The sequence below is a fragment of the Pan troglodytes genome, chromosome 5 (genome assembly GCF_028858775.2).
Source record: "Pan troglodytes isolate AG18354 chromosome 5, NHGRI_mPanTro3-v2.0_pri, whole genome shotgun sequence".
In the NCBI taxonomy this organism is placed as follows: Eukaryota; Metazoa; Chordata; class Mammalia; order Primates; family Hominidae; genus Pan; species Pan troglodytes.
Genome location: NC_072403.2, coordinates 63,059,968 through 63,082,265, shown reverse-complemented (window position 1 = coordinate 63,082,265; position 22,298 = coordinate 63,059,968). Strand labels below are relative to the sequence as shown.

General features: G+C 38.0%; 1 protein-coding gene across 6 annotated transcripts in view; it reads left to right on the top strand.

Annotated features, from left to right (window-relative positions):
• Positions 1-22,298, top strand: part of RAB23 (RAB23, member RAS oncogene family) — a 34,206-nt gene that overhangs the window by 6,943 nt on the left and 4,965 nt on the right. For 5 of the 6 annotated variants that reach the window (XM_054686805.2, XM_016955735.4, XM_016955736.4 and 2 more), the window contains exons 2-6: positions 5,378-5,597; positions 8,100-8,185; positions 19,458-19,614; positions 21,205-21,287; positions 22,110-22,202. In XM_054686805.2, coding sequence (XP_054542780.1) covers positions 5,443-5,597; positions 8,100-8,185; positions 19,458-19,614; positions 21,205-21,287; positions 22,110-22,202 — 574 coding nt within the window. In that variant the 5' untranslated portion in view covers positions 5,378-5,442. Of the gene's footprint in view, positions 1-3,456; positions 5,073-5,377; positions 5,598-8,099; positions 8,186-19,457; positions 19,615-21,204; positions 21,288-22,109; positions 22,203-22,298 lie in introns of those variants that run through there. The other variant, XM_063812493.1, reaches the window with a different exon arrangement.

The following is a 22,298-nucleotide window of genomic DNA, read 5'->3' as shown; positions in this document are numbered from 1 at the left end:
TTTATAATTTTTTTTTCAACTATCAAACATAGTTTAGAACACTCAAGAGAAGGGAAGTCTGTTGTATTTAACAATATTTTTGCTCTTACCATGTTCTTTCTTTTGTTCTGATACTCCAAGTTCTTCTTTTAAAAAATTATTTCTTTTCCACTGAGAACTTCCATTAGCTGTTCTTTTGCATTGGATTCTGCTGTCAACAAATGCTCTTAGTTTTCTCTCATCAGAGATTACCTTGATTTCCTTTTCATTCCTAGAGGATATTTTTGTTGGATATATAATTTTGAGTTGACAGTTCTTTTCTTTCAACACTCAAAAAATGATGTGCCACTTCCTTCTGGCCTCCATGGTTTCTGAGGAGAAATTCACTGTCATTCAAATTACTTTTCCCCATCCTTTTTCTCTGGCTGCTTTCAAAATGTTTTGTCTTTAGTTTTCAGAAGTTTGACTTTGATTTGTTTAGGTCTAGATTTTGACTGGTTTATCCTGTTTGGGATTTACTCAGCTTCTTGAATCTGTAGCTTTGTCTTTTTCCATATTTGGGAAATTTTCAGTCATTATTTCTTCAAGTCCTTTTTTAGCTCTATCTTCTTTCTCCTCTCCTCCTGGAACTCCAATGACAGAAATATCTGATTTTTTTGTGGTTTAGTTCCACAGGTCTTGAAGGCTCTGTCCTTTATTTCAGCCTGTTTGCGTGGCTCAGATTGTATGTTCAAGTTCACTAATTCTTTCCTCCGTCCTCTCTGTTCTGCCGTTGAACGTACCATTTAGTTTTTAAAATTATGGTTATTATAATTTTCAGTTCTACTTTCCATTTGGTACTTCTTTATGTCTTCTGTTTATTTTTGAGACTCTTTATTTTTTACATTCGTTTAAGTATATCCATAATTGCTCATTGACTGCCAGTTAACTTTTTATTTTTAAAATCCTTATTACATGAATCTAATGTCTGTCATCTCATTGCTAGTATCTATTGATTGTCTTTTGCATTTAAGATTTTCCTGGTTCTTGGTGTGCTGAGTGATTTTCGATGAAATCAGGACACTGGGAGTGTTAATGTTGTGATTCTCTGGTCTCATTACATTCTCTTTTAGCTTGATTCTCTTCCTTTGATGTGCTCCAAAAACAGGAAGGGTGGGGCACTACCTCTTTACTACCAGGTGAGGATAAAACTCCAGGTTTCCTGCTTGTCTTCCATTGAAACAGAGTGGGCTGGGCGCAGTGGCTCGTGCCTGTAATCTCAGCACTTTGGGAGGCCAAGGCAGGTGGATCACTTGAGCCCAGGAGTTTGAGACCAGCCTGGCCAAAATGGCAAAACCCTGTCTCTACAAAAAAATGCAAAAACTAGCCAGGCGTGGTGGTGTACGCCTGTAGTCCCAGCTGAAGTGGGATGATTGCTTGAGCCCAGGAAGTTGAGGCTGCAGTGAGCTGTGTTCACCCCACTGCACTCCAGCCTGGAATGTAGAATGAGACACTGTCTAAAAAAAAAGAAAGAAACTGAGAATGGGAAGAGCTCCTCTTACTACTGGTCATGATGACTCTCTACTGGGGGCCACTGATACCACCCTGGCTGGGAAGAGGCTGACCCACTGACACTGCAGAGAGTCAGTAGATGGCCTTATTACCTGTGAGAGATAATGTAAGTCCTGACTTTCTAGTAGGCTTCATCTGACACCACCCCAGCAAAAAAGTAGAGGTGAAAAGGGGTAGGGATGACTGAATTGGTGGATGGGGTGGGAGTTCAGGCTCCCACATGGTCTCTAGGGATGCCTTGGTGGTGGTTGGGCAGGGGTGGGGGGTGCCTTCATTTCTCCCCAGTGAGGATGCAAGTCCTCCCCAGTCCTCCCCAGTTGGTCTTTTCTGACACCACCCCATAGAGGGAGTTGGGGTGCATCAATATAGCCCTCACAAGGGTATAGGTGTTTTCTGTCTTTCTGCTTGCTAGGCTGCCCCTTTCTGGTCCTTTGACTCAAGACAGTAGGCTTTTATGTTTTTTTGTTGGTGGTGGTGATATTTCCTGGTTACTAGCTTCTCTATAATCCAGTCTGGGATATATGAGGTAAAAAGAACTCAAGGAAAACTCATTACCGTGTTGTGCTTTGTGTCCTGTGGTACCTTTGCACTTTTCAATGTCTAATGTTTGTTTATATATAGTATCCAAAATTTTTAGTTATACTTAGAGGAAGGAATAGGGAAAAATGTGTATCATTTCAGAAGCAAAAGTGTCTGAAGTATATATCTTTAAAAGGATAAAATGTGATAAGATTTTTGTTGTTGCCTTTTTTTGAACATAACAGTCTTCTTGGGTGAAGAATTGTTTAGGTAGAGAAAGGAAGTTGCTTTCTAGGAACTGAACCAGTGTGAGATACAGCTGGATGAACAAGGGTCAGATCCTGGTCAGAATTTTATATTTGACCCTGTGTCCTAAAGACTACATCTTGTGTAGGGTAATAGGATGATGATACTTGATGTCCAGATTGTACCCTAGACCAGGGGTCCCCAACTCCCAGGCCGTGGACTGGTACCGTTCTGTGGCCTGTTAGGAACTGGGCCACACAGCAGGAGGTGAGTGGCTGCGAGCATTACCGCCTGAGCTCTGCCTCCTGTCAAATCAGCAGCAGCATTAGATTCTCATAGGAGCCCAAACTCTATTGAGAACTGCACATGTGAGGGATCTAGGTTGCAGCACTCCTTATATCCTTATGAGAATCTAACTAATGCCTGATGATTTGAGGTAGAACAGTTTTATCCCCAAACCGTCCCTCCACTGCCCCCCACCAACCTCCCATCTGTGGAAGTTGTCTTCCACCAAAGCAAGTCCCTGGTGCCAAAATGGTTGGGAACCACTGCCCTAGACCATCTGATCGTATACTCAGAGGACAAGATGCAGGCATCAGGCATCAGGTTTTTTGTTTGTTTGTTTGTTTGTTTTTTAGACAGGGCCTCGCTGTGTCACCCAAGCTGAAGTGCACTGGTACAGTCATGGCTCACTGCGGCCTTGAACTCCTGGGCTCAAACAATCCTCCTGCCTTAGCTTCCCGAGTAGCTGGGACTACAGGCTCGCGCCACCATGCCTGGCCAATTTTTTTTTTTTTTTTTTTTTTTTTTGGTAGAGACAGGGACTCACATGGTGCCCAGGCTGGTCTTGAACCCCTGGCCTCAAGCAATCCTCCTGCCTCAGCCTCCCAAAGCACTAGGATTACAGGTGTGAGCCACTGCCCCCAGCCAAGTATTTTTTAAAGTTATCTAGATGATCCCAGTGTATAGTCAAAATTGAGAATCACTAGCATAGGATATTGGCTTTGACACTTACCTGATTGTAAAATCACTTGGGATGTATATCCATTTGAGTTCTCCAGGAAGCAAGTATCAAGATGGAACTAAAAGTGCAAGAGATTTATTGGGGAAAACGCCTGAGAAGGCTAAAGAGGCTGCAATGCTAGTTTTTTATACTTGTGAAAGGATAAAGAAAGATGGGGTGGAAAGAGCCCCAGACTGCAGTGCATTTCTGAAAAAATCTCAGCTAGTCTGATGGGGAGCCCCAGACCAAAGAGGATCCATGTTGTGCATAATTGTCCCAACTCAAGTGGCACTGCCTGTTTAGTCTTTACCCGGGGAGAATGCGGCCTCAACAGGAGTGGACAGTGCAGTGGATCCTGAAGGTGAGGTAGCAGAGACTGCCAGGTAGCAGCTCATGAAGGGAGAGCTAAACAGCATCTTTTGTGCTTGTTTTATAAACCAGATTCCAAGGCTTCCTGTGAAATTTCTGATAAATTATGCCTGAGGCAGAGACCCAGAACCGTACTTTAACAAGTACTTTTAGGTGATTCTTATGATCACTCAGGTTTGTAAAGTACCAGAGACAATTGCTGAGACTATTAGGGACAAAGAAAGGAATGTTCACATTTTGGACTCCCTTGGTGTAGTGGTTGTATAGATGGATTTTCAGTTAAAGTAGTTGAAATATAATAGCTAAAGGAGCAGTAGCCTAACTAGTAATTTTAAGAAGAAACATGAAGAAATTGACTTTCTGTTCTTTTCATTCTTAAAATGCAAAGTGCCCATTCTATTGCTTTCACTGTATGTGTAACTATAAAGGTTTAAAACTAAAGCAAGAATGTGTGGTGTAAGATATTTATTTGTACAGGATTCATTGTAAACCAAACACTAAATCATTATAACTAAGAGTCCGATGCTGACACATGGTGGTACACTATTATACAAAACCTTCTTTGGGGTGCTTTTTTAGGGACATTATTACCTGTGAGGTTGAAAAGCAATTTCTACAGATTTTGAATTTGTTGCCTATTTGGTGATACACTATGGAGGATTTACAATTTTTTTAAATTTTATTTTAATTTTTTTTAGAGACAGCGTCTTGTTCTATCACCTAGGCTGGAGTACAGTGGCGTGACCGTAGCTCACTGCAGCTTCAGACCCCTGGGCTCAAGGGATCCTCCCACCTCAGCCTCTTGTGTAGCTGGGACGACAGGCATGCACCACTACACTCGGCTAATTTATTTTATTTTATTTTTTTAGTGGCAACTGGGTCTCTATATGTTGCCCAGGCTAGTCTCAAACTCCTGGCTTCAAGCGATCCTCTTGCCTCAGCCTCCCAAAATGCTGGGATTATAGGCATGAGCCACCACACCTGCCCTATTTGCATGTACATAATGAGATGTCTTGGGGACAGGACCCAAGTCTAAACAGGAAATTCATTTATGTTTCATACATGCCTTATACACATAGCCTCAAAGTAATTTTATACAGTACTTTTAGTATTTTTGTGCATGAAACAAAGTTTTGACTGTTTTGACTGGGACCTATCACATGTCAGGTATGGAATTTTTCCCTTATGGCATCATGTCAGTGCTTAAAACATTTCAGATTTTGCCGCATTTCAGACTTCAGATTTTTGGATCAGGAATGCTTAACTAAATTCTGAATGCATAACTTTCACTATGCTAAGTGCTTTACGTGTATCATTGATCAATAACCGTATGAGATGGATATTATTGCCAGGAAACAGAAGCCTGAAGAAGTTAAGCGACGTATTCACTAAGAGCACAGAACTAGTAAGTGGCACCTTTAAATAATCAGGCATCAAATCTAATGATCCTAGTCATCATCTCTATGAAAGTAGATCTAGGTATTTATTGATATATGAATGTCATGCATTGCGCTATTGATGAGGATTCATTCAAAAATGAATTGTTATTGCTGTACCTTTCAAAGAGTTTACATTATCTAAAGAGAGTGGGAGGGACCTCAGTTACGAAAACACATCCTTGCAATGCAATGTGATAATTTCTTGATAAAACAATTAGTTTATTTTGTACATTTTTGTGTTATGAAAAAATAATTTCATTTTAAACCACAGATTTGAGAGGGAAGATCTGATCTCCTAGAATTAGAGTTGGTACAGAAACCATTTCAGCTCCAAAAATGTTGGAGGAAGATATGGAAGTTGCCATAAAGATGGTGGTTGTAGGGAATGGAGCAGTTGGAAAATCAAGTATGATTCAGCGATATTGCAAAGGCATTTTTACAAAAGACTACAAGAAAACCATTGGAGTTGATTTTTTGGAGCGACAAATTCAGTAAGTACTTGGCCATTTTATTCCTTTGGCTTTGATTTGTGAACTATATCCAAGACTCATTGGAGTAATAGTTAACTGATTGCAGTGGATTTCGAGGTGTGGCAACTAGTGGCAATGCTCATGCGACAGTGATGGTGGTTTTCATGACATATGTAACTTTATCCTTTTTTTTTCTTTCATCTCTTCCCTTCTTTCATTTTTTTTTCTTTTTCTACTCTCCTCACGTTTTTTTCTGTCTCATAGCTGTTTTATATTTATTGGTGACACCTTGGGCACGTCTTAAACACAAACTGATGCTGACTCCAGTGAGATTTCCAACTGCTATTTTCTTTGGAATGAAAGTTATATTATGGGCTCGTTTTTATTAGAATGTCTGTTCTCTTTTTGAAACTAGGCAAGACTGTATGGAAGTTAGAGAATTAATAGTTTGCTTTACTCTAAAGAAATAAGATAAAACAGATTTGGGAGGACAAAATTTGCCTATGAAAAGGAAATCCTGCTTTAGGAAATTCATTTGGATTCTAAAGCACATCAGAGTAATATTTTTTGTCATTAGTCCTGAGAACTTCTAAGGATATTTTAAATTGTAGCAGACAAACTAAAATGTGTTACCCAAATACATTTTAGTTTGTATTTCAAATTGTAATTTAAAATATTACAAACCTGGTTACTGGCCCAACTTTAACATCAAAGATAATTTTATCATTTTAAAGATTAATTTCTAGTCTGTATTCTATTACTTTCTTTTTAAAAGTATTTCCATATTTGCTTCCTGTCTTAGAACATATTTTAAGAGCAAGCATTTTAAGTCTTGATGATGTTTGCTTTTTATACTTATTACCTGAAACCAAATAAATATTTCAGTATGCAGTCAATCCTTATTGTTTATAGGTTCTGCATATGCAAATTCACCCACTTGGTAATATTTATTTGTAACCCCAGAATCAGTATTTGTAGTACATTTGTGGTCATTTGTGGACATATATAGAGCAGCAAAAAATTTAAGTTGCCCATCATGCGCTTCCCAGCTGAGGTCATCAAACAAGAGTACCTCATATAGTAAACACATGTCCTTTTTGTGTTCTGTTTAATGCCACATTTTTTACATTTTGTGCTTTTTCTTGGTGATTTTGCTGTTTAAGAAGGCTCCTAAGTGTAGTGCTGCAGTGCTGTCTACCATTCCTAAGTATAGGAAGGCTATGATGTGCCTTACAGAAAAAATAAATATGTTAGATAAGCTTTGTTCAGGCACGAGTTATAGTGCTGTTGGTCGTGAATTCAGTGTTAATGAATTAACAATATATATCAATCAGTAAGGTGTCTTTAAACAGAAACACATAAAACAAGGTTATGTACTGATCAGTTGATGAAAATGTAACCGGGGGTTCTCAAAAACCTAACCCTATGTTTCCCTTAGGAGCAGTGGTTCAGTATTTGCTAATTCAGTGTTCACATTGACATTATAGAACATAACTACTGTGAATAATGAGAATTGACTATATGACAAAATAGAGTAAATTTTAAGTTTAAGGGCAACCAGTGAGCCAGGGAGGTAAATCGCTTTTTTTTTTTTTTTTTTTTTTTTTTTTGAGACAGAGTCTCACTCTGTCTCCCAGGCTGGACTGCAGTGGTGCTCCACCTCCCAGGCTCAAGCGATTCTCCCATCTCAGCCTCCTGGGTAGCTGGGACTACAGGCATGCACCACCACACACAGCTAATTTTTCTATTTTTGGTAGAGACAGGGTTTCGCCATGTTGGCCAGGCTGGTACTGAACTCCTGGCCTCAAGTGATCCGCCCACTTTGGCCTCACAAATTGCTGGGATTACAGGCGTGAGCCACCGTGACTGGCGGTAAATTGCTTTTTTGCATTCTTATCCTCATTTTATCACAAAAGCACCAGAACCCATTAGAAAGATGTCGGGAAAGGAGAACAGGCACTGACCTAAGGAAATTCCCCTTCCCAAAACGTTAATCTTAGACCACCACTACGCTGTGACTGTGTCAAAGAAAAAAACATGGCAGATAAATCCAAATCATGTGGGAAGCTGTAGCTTTAGGGGAATGTTTTTCACTCTTTCACTGTTGATAATGATATCAACATCCGAAAGTACTCAGTTTTTCAGGGTGAAACTGACAGTGTACATGTGGTCCCTGACTCAGGAAGGTTTGACTTACAGTTTTTCAACTTTAGCATGGGTTTTTTGAGACATAGCCCCATCGTAAGTTGAGGAGCATAAGGATTTATAATAGTTCAGCTTATGAGTTTTTTGAATTTACAGTGGTTTAATGGGGTGTTAAATGCATTTTTGACTCCTAATGTTCAGCTTACAATGGGCTTACCAGGATGTAACCCCCAGTAGGTTTATTGGGACAACCCATCATAAGTCAAGGAGCATTTGTAGTTTTAATATCTTTGGATTTGAAAATGAAAAATATACACAAAGCTATATTACCAAAAACATTTTCCTTTACATATGAAATAAATTCATCTCTTGTTTTAGAGTTAATGATGAAGATGTCAGACTAATGTTATGGGACACTGCAGGTCAGGAGGAATTTGATGCAATTACAAAGGCCTACTATCGAGGTAAAACACAGGATTTATTTATTTATTTTGTTTGGGCACATTATTTTGGCTAAATAAATAATTTTGCTTTCTTTGTTTCCCGTATAAGGGCTTCTCTTGAAGAATAGTTAAAATAATTTCAAAGTATTTTTTAAAACCCCAGTTCATTATTCTTCTAAAGATCTTGTATAGTAGCAAATAATACCTGGTACTGTAGACAGTTTATCTCTGCCTTAGAATTATATGACTCATGTAGGCATTCCCAGACCAAATCATTAAGAAACTCTTAAATGCCTACTTTGACCCCAAGAAAATGACTGTATAATCAGAGAGTGGAAGCTAACATACGAAAAAGTAAAGCCCTGGCAAATAAGATGGCATTTGTTACGACACATGAAGTCACATGGTAAAGCCTTTTCACTGCTGTAGGAGTTCAGAGAAGTATGAGATACCTGTGAAAGGAAGGAACCATGACTAAAGAATTTAAAGCTCTAAAATGTGGGCTAAAATTTCTTAAAAGGCTAAATTAAACTTCCAAATGGAACTTAAAAGTTTCCTTTAACATTTTCTTATAAAATTTTGCCCTTTTCTTTTGGAATTTAAAACACCATTTTCAGTGTTCCTGTAACTCAACTGCCAATAGTGATTAAAGTGAGAGAACACAGTAACAAAAGCTTGGTGGAATACCATGTAGCATTATAGCCTGTTGATGCCAAGTAAATATTAATTGATCATTCATATTGACAGGTATTTAATACTCTGCATTTCGCAGATGCTGTGGGAAATAAAAAGGCACAACTGATATACTGATTATCCCTTCTATGATGTCCCTCTTTTCTGAACTTTTCACCGTGTTGTAATTAAAACTTGGTTTCTAAAGACACAACTTCCTCTGCTGCCTTCTCTAAGGGAGGCTTTTTACCCATATCCCTGCATACTCACATTCTTCAAGACTTAAAGGCTGGTCGGCAGAGGTTGTCTTGTTTCTCACTGCTGCTTCCACACCATTCCTCCTCTTTTCTCCTTCCAAACCTCGGCACCTTGAAAGTCCAGGTCATGAGACTTTTACCCACAACGAATCCCCCTGCTTGCTATGGTCCATCAACTTCCTTTATGCCTCCTTTCTGATAACAGTGGCATCTGACTCAGTTTCTTCTCCACAATTGTTTGGATTACTTTTTGAAAATTCAGCCTGTTGCTCATTTCCTTGTTGTTTTCAAGGCCAACAATTGTTTCATTACCCCAAAATCTAAACCTCTATAGTCTCCTACTCCCTGACCACTACTGGTGGCTTGTGGCTTGCTAACTTTAATACCCAGACGCTGTCTTGAAACCATCGAGAGCTTCTCTGTTCATTGACCCTACCACTTTTTAAATATGACCTTCCACATGGCTTTACTTCTTTCCTTCTTCAGCTTAGTTTTTCTAGTCCTGTAAGCATTTGCTTGCAAGGACCTTTAACTCCCAGACCTGCGCTCTCTGCATAATACTTGCTCAGCAAAATGCCCAACCCAGTTAAACCCGACTATCTACCAATCTGCATCCAAGCACCTGAACCATATAGAGAATATCAGACAACCATTCAGACTGAACTTTGAAGCTACCATCACATAACCTTAATGAGTACATAGTGCTGCCAGGCACTCTCAGTGTTCTTTACTCAAGTCTCTGTCATTTTCCGAAAGAGCTCTTTTGTGTTTTCTCTTGCCTTAACTTTGGGAATCCCTTCCTCCTCTCCACTCTGCTGATTTCTTTGCTTCACTCTTCTTTGAGAAAATAGTCAGTGAAAACCATTTTATCCTTCCCACTACCAAATCACTTTCGTGGTTAAAACTCTTCAGCATCATATACACAGGACTTTACAACTGTTTCCCCTCGTCTGTCCAGCGTCATCTGCTGATTCCTCACTTGTACTTCACCCTTGAGAAATCCCCCATTTTTTTCTTTTCTTTTTACACTATGCCTGGAATGCTTTCTTGTCTGTCTTGACCTTCTGCCTTCAGGTTTAACATCTCAGAAGTCTCTGTGAAACTTTCTGTGGCCCTCATCCCTGAACAGTTAATAATTTTTTTTAGCTAATTCAGTATGTTTATTGCATTTATCACTCTATGTAGCATTTGCATATTTATTTTCCCTAAGAGATTATGAGTTACTTTAGCTTCTGGCTTATGGAGTGGCAGGGTTTTTTGTCTTTGTCTCCCCAGCCCCATTGCGTAGCACCTGTTGGCTCAAGTGAATTCAGTTGACCTTAGGAGACAGTATCATTTTGGTTAATTTTTTTATAAAGTGAAATTCTGCTCATTCATCACACAGTCTCATTTTACTTATCAGATGCTATAACTTTATACTCTGACCTTAAGTAATGGATGAAATTTTATTTTTATATATATATATATACACACACACACATACATACACACACACATATATACACACACTTAATATATGTGTATGTATGTAATATGTATATATGTAATTAATATAGTGTGTATATATGTGTAAAGTGTATATATGTATAGATGTGTATATATACACAGTGTATATATATTTATAAATGCAAATATATGTATATGTATATATACACATATTTATTAACAGATGTATATATACATATACATATATGTATGTATGTAAACATGTCTGTACATATGTACACATATGTATGTGTATGTGTATATACACATATATCTATATTTATAAATATAAATGATTTCACTTAAAGGTATTTGCTCTCTGAACTAGAAGCCCCAGGAAAGTAGGATCTACCTTGTTTATAGTTGCCCCCATGACTGTTTCTCTAGATTTGAAGTTTTATTCAGAAAATGTGTATTAAGTGTCTCTGTTGTTCTAGGGATATAATAGGCATAGTAAACCTTGCCCTGGCTTCTTTGTCTTAACTTGTATTTATATTCATGTAATAACATTGCTTAGAAATATATCTGAAAAGTTTCCCTTAAGCTAATTATCTTTTTTACTTCTTAAATCTCCTTTTGTTTTCTGCTTTTAAATCTACTCTTTGGTATCATAAAAATTAAAATATATTCTATCTTAGTACGTAGAATGCTAGTAGTTGAATACTAAACAGTCCCAAAGAACAGATGATATGGAAGCAGTTATGAATTATTTTTTCAAAGTCTCTTTAAACATCCTGTATTGAAAGATACAAGTTTAATGAAACTGAAATAATAGTTATGTATACAATGGAAATTCTTCTGACTTCTTCATGGAAGTCTTCTTTAATGTGTCACTTTATCCAACTTGAAAGGGAACCTATGTTTGTGTGTCCTGGATTATCAGAGAAGCAGTACTTGAAAATAGAATAGATACATTGAATAGCAGTATACCAGTATATGTCTCTTGAAGAAATCTATATATATATGAAAGTTCCAAGTGACAGTGTTAATGAACTTTTAGGTACAGTATCATATAAACACATAATTTCTTCTTTTAGACAGGATTTACCACTGATTTTATTGAAGTAGCTTGCTTATTTACAAACTTATACCAGTTATATAAAATCGATATACTTGAGAAATTGGGTGAATTCATGTAACTTTTGAATATATAGCTTATTTTTTTCACTTTTGAAAATGTAGGATTTATTGTAATAATGACAACTAAGGTTTCATAATTGTACTAACATACAAATGACCAAAGAAGTTGCCTTTCTAAATTGGTACCAAGGAAACTTGACTTCCACTGCCTGCTCTAAAACATATTTTGGTTTCTTGCCACCACTACTTACCACTCTATTTACTGTGTACTTTAAGGCTTCCCGTCCACAGTAGCTTTGGTTATTCTCTGTGGCTACCAGTTTGGATCCTGAGCACCTGTATCATGGTCTAAGGTTGAGAATTATGTTTTTACTACCCCAAGCCGTTCTTGGAGTAGATGGTATTGTTTTTTCTACCCCTCTGTCATTCAAGTAGATGATATTTGTATCAAATTATGAATTTCATCAGCCTTGACAGTATTGATTAACAGGTCCTAAATGTACAGTTTTATTCTTGAGTAAAAGTTATTTGTATTTTTTAATGGGGTTATTACCACTACCTTCCCCACACACTCAGGAAAAAAATAAACATAAAACCTATGTGGAAACACCAGAAAGAAGTAGGATTACTTGAGATTTTCATTATTTTATTTTTATCTAGTGAACTTGGTCTTCTAAATTCTCTGCATGAAATGTCTGTTCTTTTTTTTGAGGAAACAGATAGGCTGGCCTAATCCTTTCTAAGCTTTTGACAGTTTGATGTGGCAGTTATTACTTTTTAACCAATAGGGTTATTTTTAGAGAATATATTTGACATTATGTTTCTATAATTTAAAAAGGCAGGCCGGGCGCGGTGGCTCACGCCTGTAATCCCAGCACTTTGGGAGGCCGAGGTGGGCGGATCACGAGGTCAGGAGATCGAGACCATCCTGGCTAACACGGTGAAACCCCGTCTCTACTAAAAATACAAAAAATTAGCCGGGCGTGGTAGCGGGCGCCTGTAGTCCCAGCTACTCGGGAGGCTGAGGCAGGAGAATGGCGTGAACCCGGGAGGCAGAGCTTGCAGTGAGCCGAGATCGCGCCACTGCACTCCAGCCTGGGTGACAGAGCGAGACTCCGTCTCAAAAAAAAAAAAAAAAAAAAAAAAAAAAAAAAAAAGGCAAAACTGGCTGGGCGCAGTGGCTCACGCCTGTAATCCCAGCACTTTGGGAGGCTGCGGCCGGCAGGTCACCTGAGGTCAGGAGTTCGAGACCAGCCTGGCCAATATGGTGAAACCACGTCTCTACTAAAAATACAAAAATTAGCCAGGTGTGGTGGCGCACACCTGTAATCTCAGTACTGGGGGGGCTGAGGCATGAGAATAGCTTGAACCCAGGAGGCAGAGGCTGCAGTGAGCCGAGATCATGCCACTGTACTCCAGCCTGGGTGACAGAGCAAGACTCTGTCTCAAAAAAAAAAAACAAAAAAACAGCCTATCTTAGTAATTTAACTTTTTAGCTGACTGTATTAAAATGGCAAAGAGGGTGAGATACTGAGATAGGTCCTCAGTTTCAGCTTCTTCTTTTTCTAAATGGTAAAAGTAAACATTTATCACAATACAATATGAATTAAAGAAAAAACAGCAATTATACATAAAATTGAAAAACAGTATATTGAACATTATTTTATGTTTTCCCTTTGGGAAACCTCTTTGGGGCTCCATTAGAATGCTTTTGGTTGCTGCCAAATAAAAGGAATTTCATACTGTCTTAAAACTACAGAGACTTACTGATTTGATAGAAAAGTCTGGAAATAGCATCCCTTTTAGTTGTTTGTTCAGCCTATAACCTTACTGATTCTCCTGGCTTTGTCTCCTCCCTGTGTGGTACCGGTACCTCCTCATGTTGATTTCCTTTTGGGTTGCAAGATTATCACCAGGAGCAATGACAGCCACATGCTTTGTTTACATCCTTGGGGAGAGAGGGTTACTTCCCACAGCAGTGGTTCAGATGTCCTGAGCTTTTCTCTGATTAGACCACCCTTGACCTGATTGCAATAATGAGAGGAATGTGATTAATTGACTTGGATCACATTGTGCTCCTTGCCACCACAACTCCCACCTCCAGCAGAGAATAGGTTTAGTCTACCTAAACCATATGGCTACTATACAGTGGGGGAAAGGTGTTTTTAGGGAGAGATGCCACCTAGGCAATCAGACAATATCTGCTGCTAGTACAGATTTAGATAGTGATGAAATTAAATAGAAATAAAAGTAAGAAGGGAAGGTAAGGGCTAGAAAGAATGAATTAAGATACAAATGTAGTGGTAGAAGCACTATGCCATGTATAGTTATGACTTGCTGATTTAAATCCTAGAAATGTGTTATTAGTGATGCATAAAAATCAACAAATTAAAATTTTAAAAAGAACAATTTTATTATAATTCATTTAAAAGACCCATTATATCAAAGCCATTGCTCAAAGGTATTATTATGGACTTGGAATGCTGGCTTAATTGTATAGTGAGAGATGTTGAAACAAGACCTTCTTGTAAATAGGTTACAACAGAGCACAGATTAGGAAGCCTCTGGGATCCCAAGTGATTTCTCTAAAGCTTTTTAGAAAGTTGACTCCAGGCAGTAGGAACCAGTGATTTTAGTTAGTACAGAAAGATACAGACGACATGAAATAGATTTTTGTTACAGTTTTTTACTGTGACTTTGGTTTGTAGGAGAGGAAAAATATCTTTTTCCTTCTACTCTTTTTGGTCCTTGATTGGGTCTCTAACAAAAGACAGATTAACAAGAGAAAAACTTATGAATTTATTTAATATAAGTTTTATGTGACAAAGAAACCTTCATAAGGAAATGAAAACCCAAATAAACAGTTAAACCTGAACGTTTTTATACCAGGTTTGAGGAAGAGTGCAAAGTTGTTGAAGAATGTGATAGGACAAATATGAGCTAAGAGCAGTAAACTGGAGGAAACTTAGCAAGATTCATCAGCAGAGGTTCATTCAGATTCCTTTTGGTGTCCCTCTCTCTTCAGAAATGAGGATTCTCCTTTCCTCTGGGTATATGGAGGTCACCTCTCACCTGAGGGGCTTATGACCTCCTTCAGGTGAGGGTCAGAAAATCCTTCCTTTGGGAGGCCAAGATGGGCGGATCACCTGAGGTCAGGAGTTCAAGACCAGCCTGGCCAACATGGCAAAACCCCATCTCTGCTAAAAGTATAGAAAAATTAGATGGGCATGGTGGTGGGCGCCTGTAATCTCAGCTACTGAGGCTGAGGCAGGAGAATTGCTTGAATCCGGGAGGCAGAGGCTGCCGTGAGCCAAGATCATGCCACTGCACTCCAGCCTGGGCGACAGAGCAAGACTCCATCTCAAAAAAAAAAAAAAAAAAAAGAGAAAGAAAATCCTTCCTGAATTTTAGGACCTGCTTCAGAGGAGAAGGGGCTGGGGGAGATCAAAGTGACTCTCCTGCTTCTGCTGTTTTCTCAGATTCCTTCAGCTTAAAATATTCAGTACGTCAAGGTGCCATATTTTAGTTTAGCATGTCCAGAGCCCCATTACTGGTATCTCTTAGATGTGGTTCATCTCTGCCCCTATGAAATTCATGTGCATTCTTTGCCCTGCCATTGGGGGAGGCATAGTTCCTTCCCAATGTAGCTCTCTGCTTTTTGTCTGCTGGTTTTGATTTTTCACTCTCACTCTCACCCATTGCATTTTTCTCAGGCTTGAATCAAGGCATCACTAGTCTCTAATGTCTGCCAGTTGCTGGAAATACGTAACAGCTTCCTAAATTGGTCTTGTCAGCATCCATTCTTTAAGGTTTGAGATGAAGGAGGTGGTGATAGCACCCTCATCCATCCTACTGCACCTTTTTGCAGGAGAAAGGGTTTGGAGTACAGTACTTCCTCTAAAAAAATTCTTTTTTTTTTTTTTTTTTGAGACGGAGTCTCACTCTGTCACCCAAGCTGGAGTGCGATGGCATGGTCTCAGCTCATTGCAACCTCCTCCTCCCGGGTTCAAGCGATTCTCCTGCCTCAGCCTCCCAAGTAGCTGGGACTACAGGTGCCCACCACCACACCCAGCTAATTTTTGTATTTTTAGTAGAGACAAGGTTTCACTATGTTGGCCAGGCTTGTTTTGAACTCCTGACCTCGTGATCCGCCCACCTCAGCCTCCAAAAGTGCTGGGATTACAGGCATGAGCCACCGCACCCGGCCAAGAAATTCTTTACAGATCCTTTTCCTTTCCAACCCCCATCTCATATAAAAAAAAAAAAAAAAAAAAAAAAATTCTTGAAGTGCTTGAGGGAGTTCAGAGTTGTGCAGCAGGATCAGCCATTTGCTTTCTAAATTCTGCAAATAATGATCTGTCTCATAAATCTTGGAATCTTGTATTTGTTACATGCTTTATTGGTACCTCAGTCAAAGTTTTTTTTTTAAAAAAGGGTGGAGGGTGAGGGGTCATCTTTTGAGCTTTTTAAACTAAATATTAGAAAGGGCTTTCCGGTCATTAGGACTTTTCCAAACATAAAAGAACCATGATGAATCACAGTTTGACAAAGTATTTTATCTGTCTAGATGGAAGATGATATTCAGTTAGGGGAAATGGAAACAAGTGGTTGTCCAACATTTGTCAGAATTATTATAACCGTAAAAGTAATCCATAAAAAGTAATCCAGTTGATTTTTTTTCCATTTTAGTAATATTTTTAGGTTAAATCAGACAAGGTGGTGCAGCATTTGATATAAAGGCTTGGTATCAGGTGAACCGTCCTGCTTTGGAGATTTGTGTACCATTCTTTCTATAGATTGTAATTTATCTTCTTAGGACTTATTTTTGCGATCTTATTTCAGATTTTTTATTTCCTGCAGTTCTTGTTTTTTGATTTTGTTCTTTATACTGCAGAAATCCATTTTTCTCCTGTGGTTTAATAGTCATACATTCTCTTATTCTTAAGGTGATTGCCTGTAACTTAAGGCATTTACTGTCTTAGTTTAAGCCTCTGTGTGCCCTCCCACTGCGCCACATGGGTGGGGCTCGTTTATTTGGGACATGATCCCAGGAAGTAGAGTGAAAGACTAGGGAGAATGAGGCAAGGAAGGGAGAAAAACCAGTAAAGGGTTCTAAGTATCACTGTGGGCCACTGGGGCTCAGTCTCCCTGAGGAACCATGAAGAGAGGCCTCAGGAGCCCACCAAAGGGAGGCTAAGGTGTTCATTCCACCCCCCCGCCACCCAGAGGCATCACTTCCCCCTTGGGGGATGCATCAGAACAGCCCCCAGCAGAACAGCAGAGCCCCCTGCAGCATAGGCAGGAGCAACTGGCACAGGAACTGTTCTCCACAGCTGCGCTGAAGCCCGGTTGAGGAGACATGCATGCAGCCACAGGCCTCTGCTGCAGGGTTTGTTTATTTACCTCCCTGATTATGTAAACATCTTCCCTTTCTTCACACAAGCACTTTGGCACATTCCCACATTTCTCTGGTCTGTACCCATTCTGTCCCCTGCTAAATAATCTTGGGGTTGTTATGGACATACTTTCTTTTGGTCTTTGATTTTTTAAATAATGTTGAGCTTTTCTTAATCATTCTTACTGCCCATATCTCTGGCATTATCTGTTTGGGGTTTTTTTTCCATCATATATGCTTCCTCTAAGAGGTTTTTTTGGTTAAGTGTCTGAGACCTTGAACACTTGGAAATACCCTATTGTGCCCTCAAATTTAAATGACAGCTGGACATAAAGCTGTAGGCTTAAAGGTAATTCATTGAGTTTTATGATAAAGAACAAATTTTTTTTTTTTTTTTTAGACAGAGTCTCACCCTTTTGCCCATGCTGGAGTGCGGTGGCACAATCACAGCTCACTGCAGCCTCAACCTTCCAGGCTCAAGCAATCCTCCCACCTCAGTCACCTGAGTAGCTGGGACTACAGGTGTGTGCCACCACGCCTGGCTGATTTTTGTATTTTTTGTAGAGATGGGGTTTTGCCATGTTGCCCAGGCTGGTCTTGCAGTGGCGCGATCTTGGCTCACTGCAAGCTCCACCTCCCGGGTTCATGCCATTCTCCTGCCTCAGCCTCCCAAGTAGCTGGGACTACAGGCACCCGCCACCACACCCAGCTAATTTTTTGTATTTTTAGTAGAGACGGGGTTTCACCGTGTTAGCCAGGATGGTCTCGATCTCCTGACCTCATGATCCACAGTTTCTTAAAATATGATTACATAATTTTTTTTATTTGTAGTTGAGGTAAATATTACAGCTCAAGTAAATATAAGTTTATTTATCAGTATACTAATGTGATCTCTTCAGTTTTATTTTCCCTTAAATTCTGAGAAGGTCTCAGGGTGTCTTTGTCTCTCTCTTTCTGTATTTTGCATTATTCATTTATTATTTGGATTAAAACCTGTTTTTAGGCCAGGCACAGTCACTCACACCTGTAATCCCAGCACTTTGGGAGGCTGAGGCAGGCAGATTGCTGGAGCCCAGGAGTTTGAGACCAGCCTGGGCAACATTGGGAGACCCATCTCTACAAAACAAACAAAAACAAAACAAAACAAAACAAAAAAACAAAGAATTAGCTGTGCATGATGTAATTAGCTCCTCCTGTAAGTCCCAGTTACTAGGTGGGAGGATTGATTGAGTCCAGGAGGTCGAGGCTGCAGCGAGCCATGATCATGCCACTGCACTCCAGTTTGGGCAACAGAGTGAGACCTTGTCTCAAGAAAACCAGAAAACAAAAAACCTGTTTTTAGGGTAGGGAAGATTTTCCAAATGAACCTTCTGTTTTTACAGTAATAGCAAACTGCTGTTTTCTTTCTGTGGTCTTTTGCTTTCTACAGTATTCCCCCAGTGATATATAGATATACAGACTAGTTTTGGCTCTAGAGTGTCTTAGATAGCCCAGACATATCTTGAGTCTTAGTAGAAAACTCTTATACCAGAGGGATGTGTAAGGAAGGAGTAATGGTAAGAAAACATGCCTTGATTTCAGGAAATCCTCTTGACCCCCAGGATGATTTTCTCTTGTTGCTTACATGCCTGCTTTTATCACCATGCTACCTGAATCAATAGCTAATAATTTATAAAACTGCTTCTTCTAAGAGGTTTCTGCTTATTTTAGTCTTTGATATTATCAGCCTAAAATGGCAGTTGATGGTTAAAATATTGTCAATGGATACAATATGGGTGGGTAAAATTATGCAGTTAAACAGGGTAAAACTAAGTTTCCCCCAACCCCTCTATTATATATATATATACTCTTGGCATTGGCTTTCAAATTATGTTCCTTAGGATCACTGGTATTCTACTGAAATAAAATAATACAATTTATTTAAAAAGTGAATAGAATGAACAAATTATGATTTTTTTTCTCATAAATTTTTCTTAAATCTGCGCTGAAAGAAATTAAGCAAATGACATTTTTCTTAAATCTACGCTGAAAGAAATTAAGAAGCAAATTAACAAGAATTTGGCAACAGCCTGTAATTTTAGTTTACCATTCTCTCTAGCTTTTATAATGGAATTAAATCAGTATTTTATGGTATTCCAAAAAGAATGTGTATGGTTTTGAGGTGCTTTGACAGTTGAACACATTTGAGAACCACTGTTTTTGGTAAAAATGAAAATAGAATTTATATGTTGAAAAGTAAAGAAGAGTAGTACAAAGATGAGTTCAACATTTATTTACATAAAAGTTGTTTTGAATGGATAAAAGTTGCCCCCATTCTTCATGAGATTGTTTTCTTAATGTAAATGTAATATGTTAATGTAAATACCTTGATTGATTGATTGATTGATTGATTGTGAACTTACAGGAGCCCAGGCTTGTGTGCTCGTGTTCTCTACCACAGATAGGGAATCTTTTGAAGCAGTTTCCAGTTGGAGAGAGAAAGTAGTAGCCGAAGTGGGAGATATACCAACTGTACTTGTGCAAAACAAGATTGATCTTCTGGATGATTCTTGTATAAAGAAGTAAGATGGCTACTTTTGGGGAAGGAGGGACAGTAATTCTATAAAGTTAAGACATCTTAATTTTTGCATAGTTTTACAGGATCTAGGAAAAATTCTATACTTTCATTTTGAAGGCTTTAATGACTTAAATATTTTAATTTACCTAAAATTTCTGTGAGCTATTCTATGTGATTGGTTTGGGTTAAAAAATTCATTCTGATTCCTAAGTAGATAAAATTAAAGGATTAAAATTTGAAGGCTCTTTTAGAATTCTAATCTCAGGTCTTTGCACAAGAAATCTAATTCTTCATGTTAAGTCAAACCTTAATATGGTAAGAATGTTAAGAAAAGCATCCCTAGATTTTGTAATACCCAGAATAAGTAACTATCCTATGTTGATGAATTTTAATTAAGGGTTCAGATTCATATTGTTTTGTATATTCAGAACTCTTATGCTCAAATTTGTGAACAGATAATTTCTGTTCATAAATATTTACTTATTGCATTATTATTTTTGCTAGTTTTGAAAATATTTGCTTGGTTTTTACCTGCTTTTTAAGTCTTCTTATGTTATCTGTTGCTATATAACAAATTAGCCCAAAACTTAGTGTCTTAAAACAACAAACATCTATTATATCAGTTTCTGTAGGTCAGGAGTTTGAGAATGGCTTAGCTGGTGGTTTTTCATGAAGCTGCAGTTGAGATGTTGGCTAGGCCTGTTCTCACGGAAAGGCTACACTGGTGCTGGACCATCCATTTCTTTGATGGCTTATTCACTTGGCAGGAAGCCTTAGTTCCTTGTCAGATGGTCCTCTCCTATTCTCACAACACGGCAGCTATTTCTCCCAGAGTGGGTGATCCAAGAGAGAGCAAGACAGAAGCCACAGTGTTTCTTATGACCCAGTCTTATACTGTCCCTTGTATTGCATATTAGTGGACACCCAGACCAACCTTGATTACAGTGCGGGAGGAGACTACACAAGGGGCTGAAGACCAGAAGCCAGAGAAATAGCGGGAGCCTATGGAGCATGGTTACAACAGTCTCTAATGACATTAATATCAGGAGTCCACAACCAGGAATCCTGATAAAACTAAAATTAGGAGTACAATTTGGAGATGTAGTCATTAATACACTGACTTTGGCTTTAGGCAGCAAAATTGTTTCATGGCCAGTAAGAATAAAATAAGTAATTCACTGTAAGATTTTCAGAGTGTAATTAACTACAGGTCTTAGGAAGAGATAAAATTAATTAAAATATTATACAAAGAAAAGTGATATTTTCTTATTTTAGGGCTAGAGATTAATGACTTTATAGAAAAGTCTTCTATGTACACATACGGTATAACAGTTGGTGTTTATTTCTCAAGAGTAGTGAAAACTAAAATCAGTACAGGCACTAAATGAAAACATAGCTTTCAACTGATTTTACTTAACTGGGCACTTATATCAAGCTCTTTTAAAAAGAAATATGAAAATTTTCTGAAAGATCTGATCCACCTTCCCTCCCTTCCCTGCCAAACTGTATTCAGTAAATGTAATTAAAAGTGATTTAAAAAACAAGCTATCAGAAGGCACCTTTGTAAAGCATTTTTTTTTAAATTGATGTGCAGTGAGGAAGCTGAGGCACTGGCAAAAAGGTTAAAGTTAAGATTCTACAGAACATCAGTGAAAGAAGATCTAAATGTGAATGAAGGTAAATTACCTTTAAAGGATATAGATTGCAAAAAGAAATTTTATTCTTGCGCTTTTAAAATTGTGTTGTTTAGAAATTATATTTTTAATGAGAACAAGATTTTTTTGTCACCTAACATTAAGTAGAATTTAAAGGCTTTCTACTTCTTTTTGTTAGTGCTTAATTATTTACTAATGCCCTTGAATACTTTTCATCCTGGTAAGGTTTTCCATTTTTATTATTATCTTTGAAAAATGTAAGCTATATATGTTGAGTATATGCATATGTGGTTTTGATGCATACCTGTTAAAAATAACTCAGTTGTTTTAGAACTCCATGATAGTAGATATTCCACTAGGTAGTTAGTTTATTTAATAGTATTTAATTTAATAGTATTTCCTAGTTTAAGAAAGTGAAATTAGAGAAAGATGGTAAGTTATTTTTCTCATTCTAGAATTGCCACTTATTTAGATTGCAACTAGATATTCTCTTGGATGTCTATTTTGGATACTTTTCTTCACATAAAGGAGACATCTTTTCAAGAGTGAGTCTGTTTAGTGTTGCTTAGTATTAATCACTATTCAGATACTTAGAAGAGCCAATCACTACAAGTATTATTTCACTTATTTACTAATAAAATACCATTATACATTTGTTAATATTATCATTGTACTCAGATACTGCCCAAATAATTTTTAAAAGCTGAATTTTTAACTAGATTGTATGCTCCTAATTGTAACTTTAAATTTGTTTAGTAAGTATAAATATTATAAATGATGTGAAATAACAGATTTACATGCATAAATCATTGACCTGGTTCTGGGTGTTTTCTTTTTATTCTAGTTTTTAAGTATTTGGCTGAAAAATACCTTCAGAAACTCAAACAACAAATAGCTGAGGATCCAGAACTAACACATTCAAGTAGTAACAAGATTGGTAAGTACATAGGAAATTTTAGCCCATGTTTACTTGGTAAAGTTAAAAAACACATATAATATGCTCATTTCTTTCAGAAATGTGATTTAAAAGTGA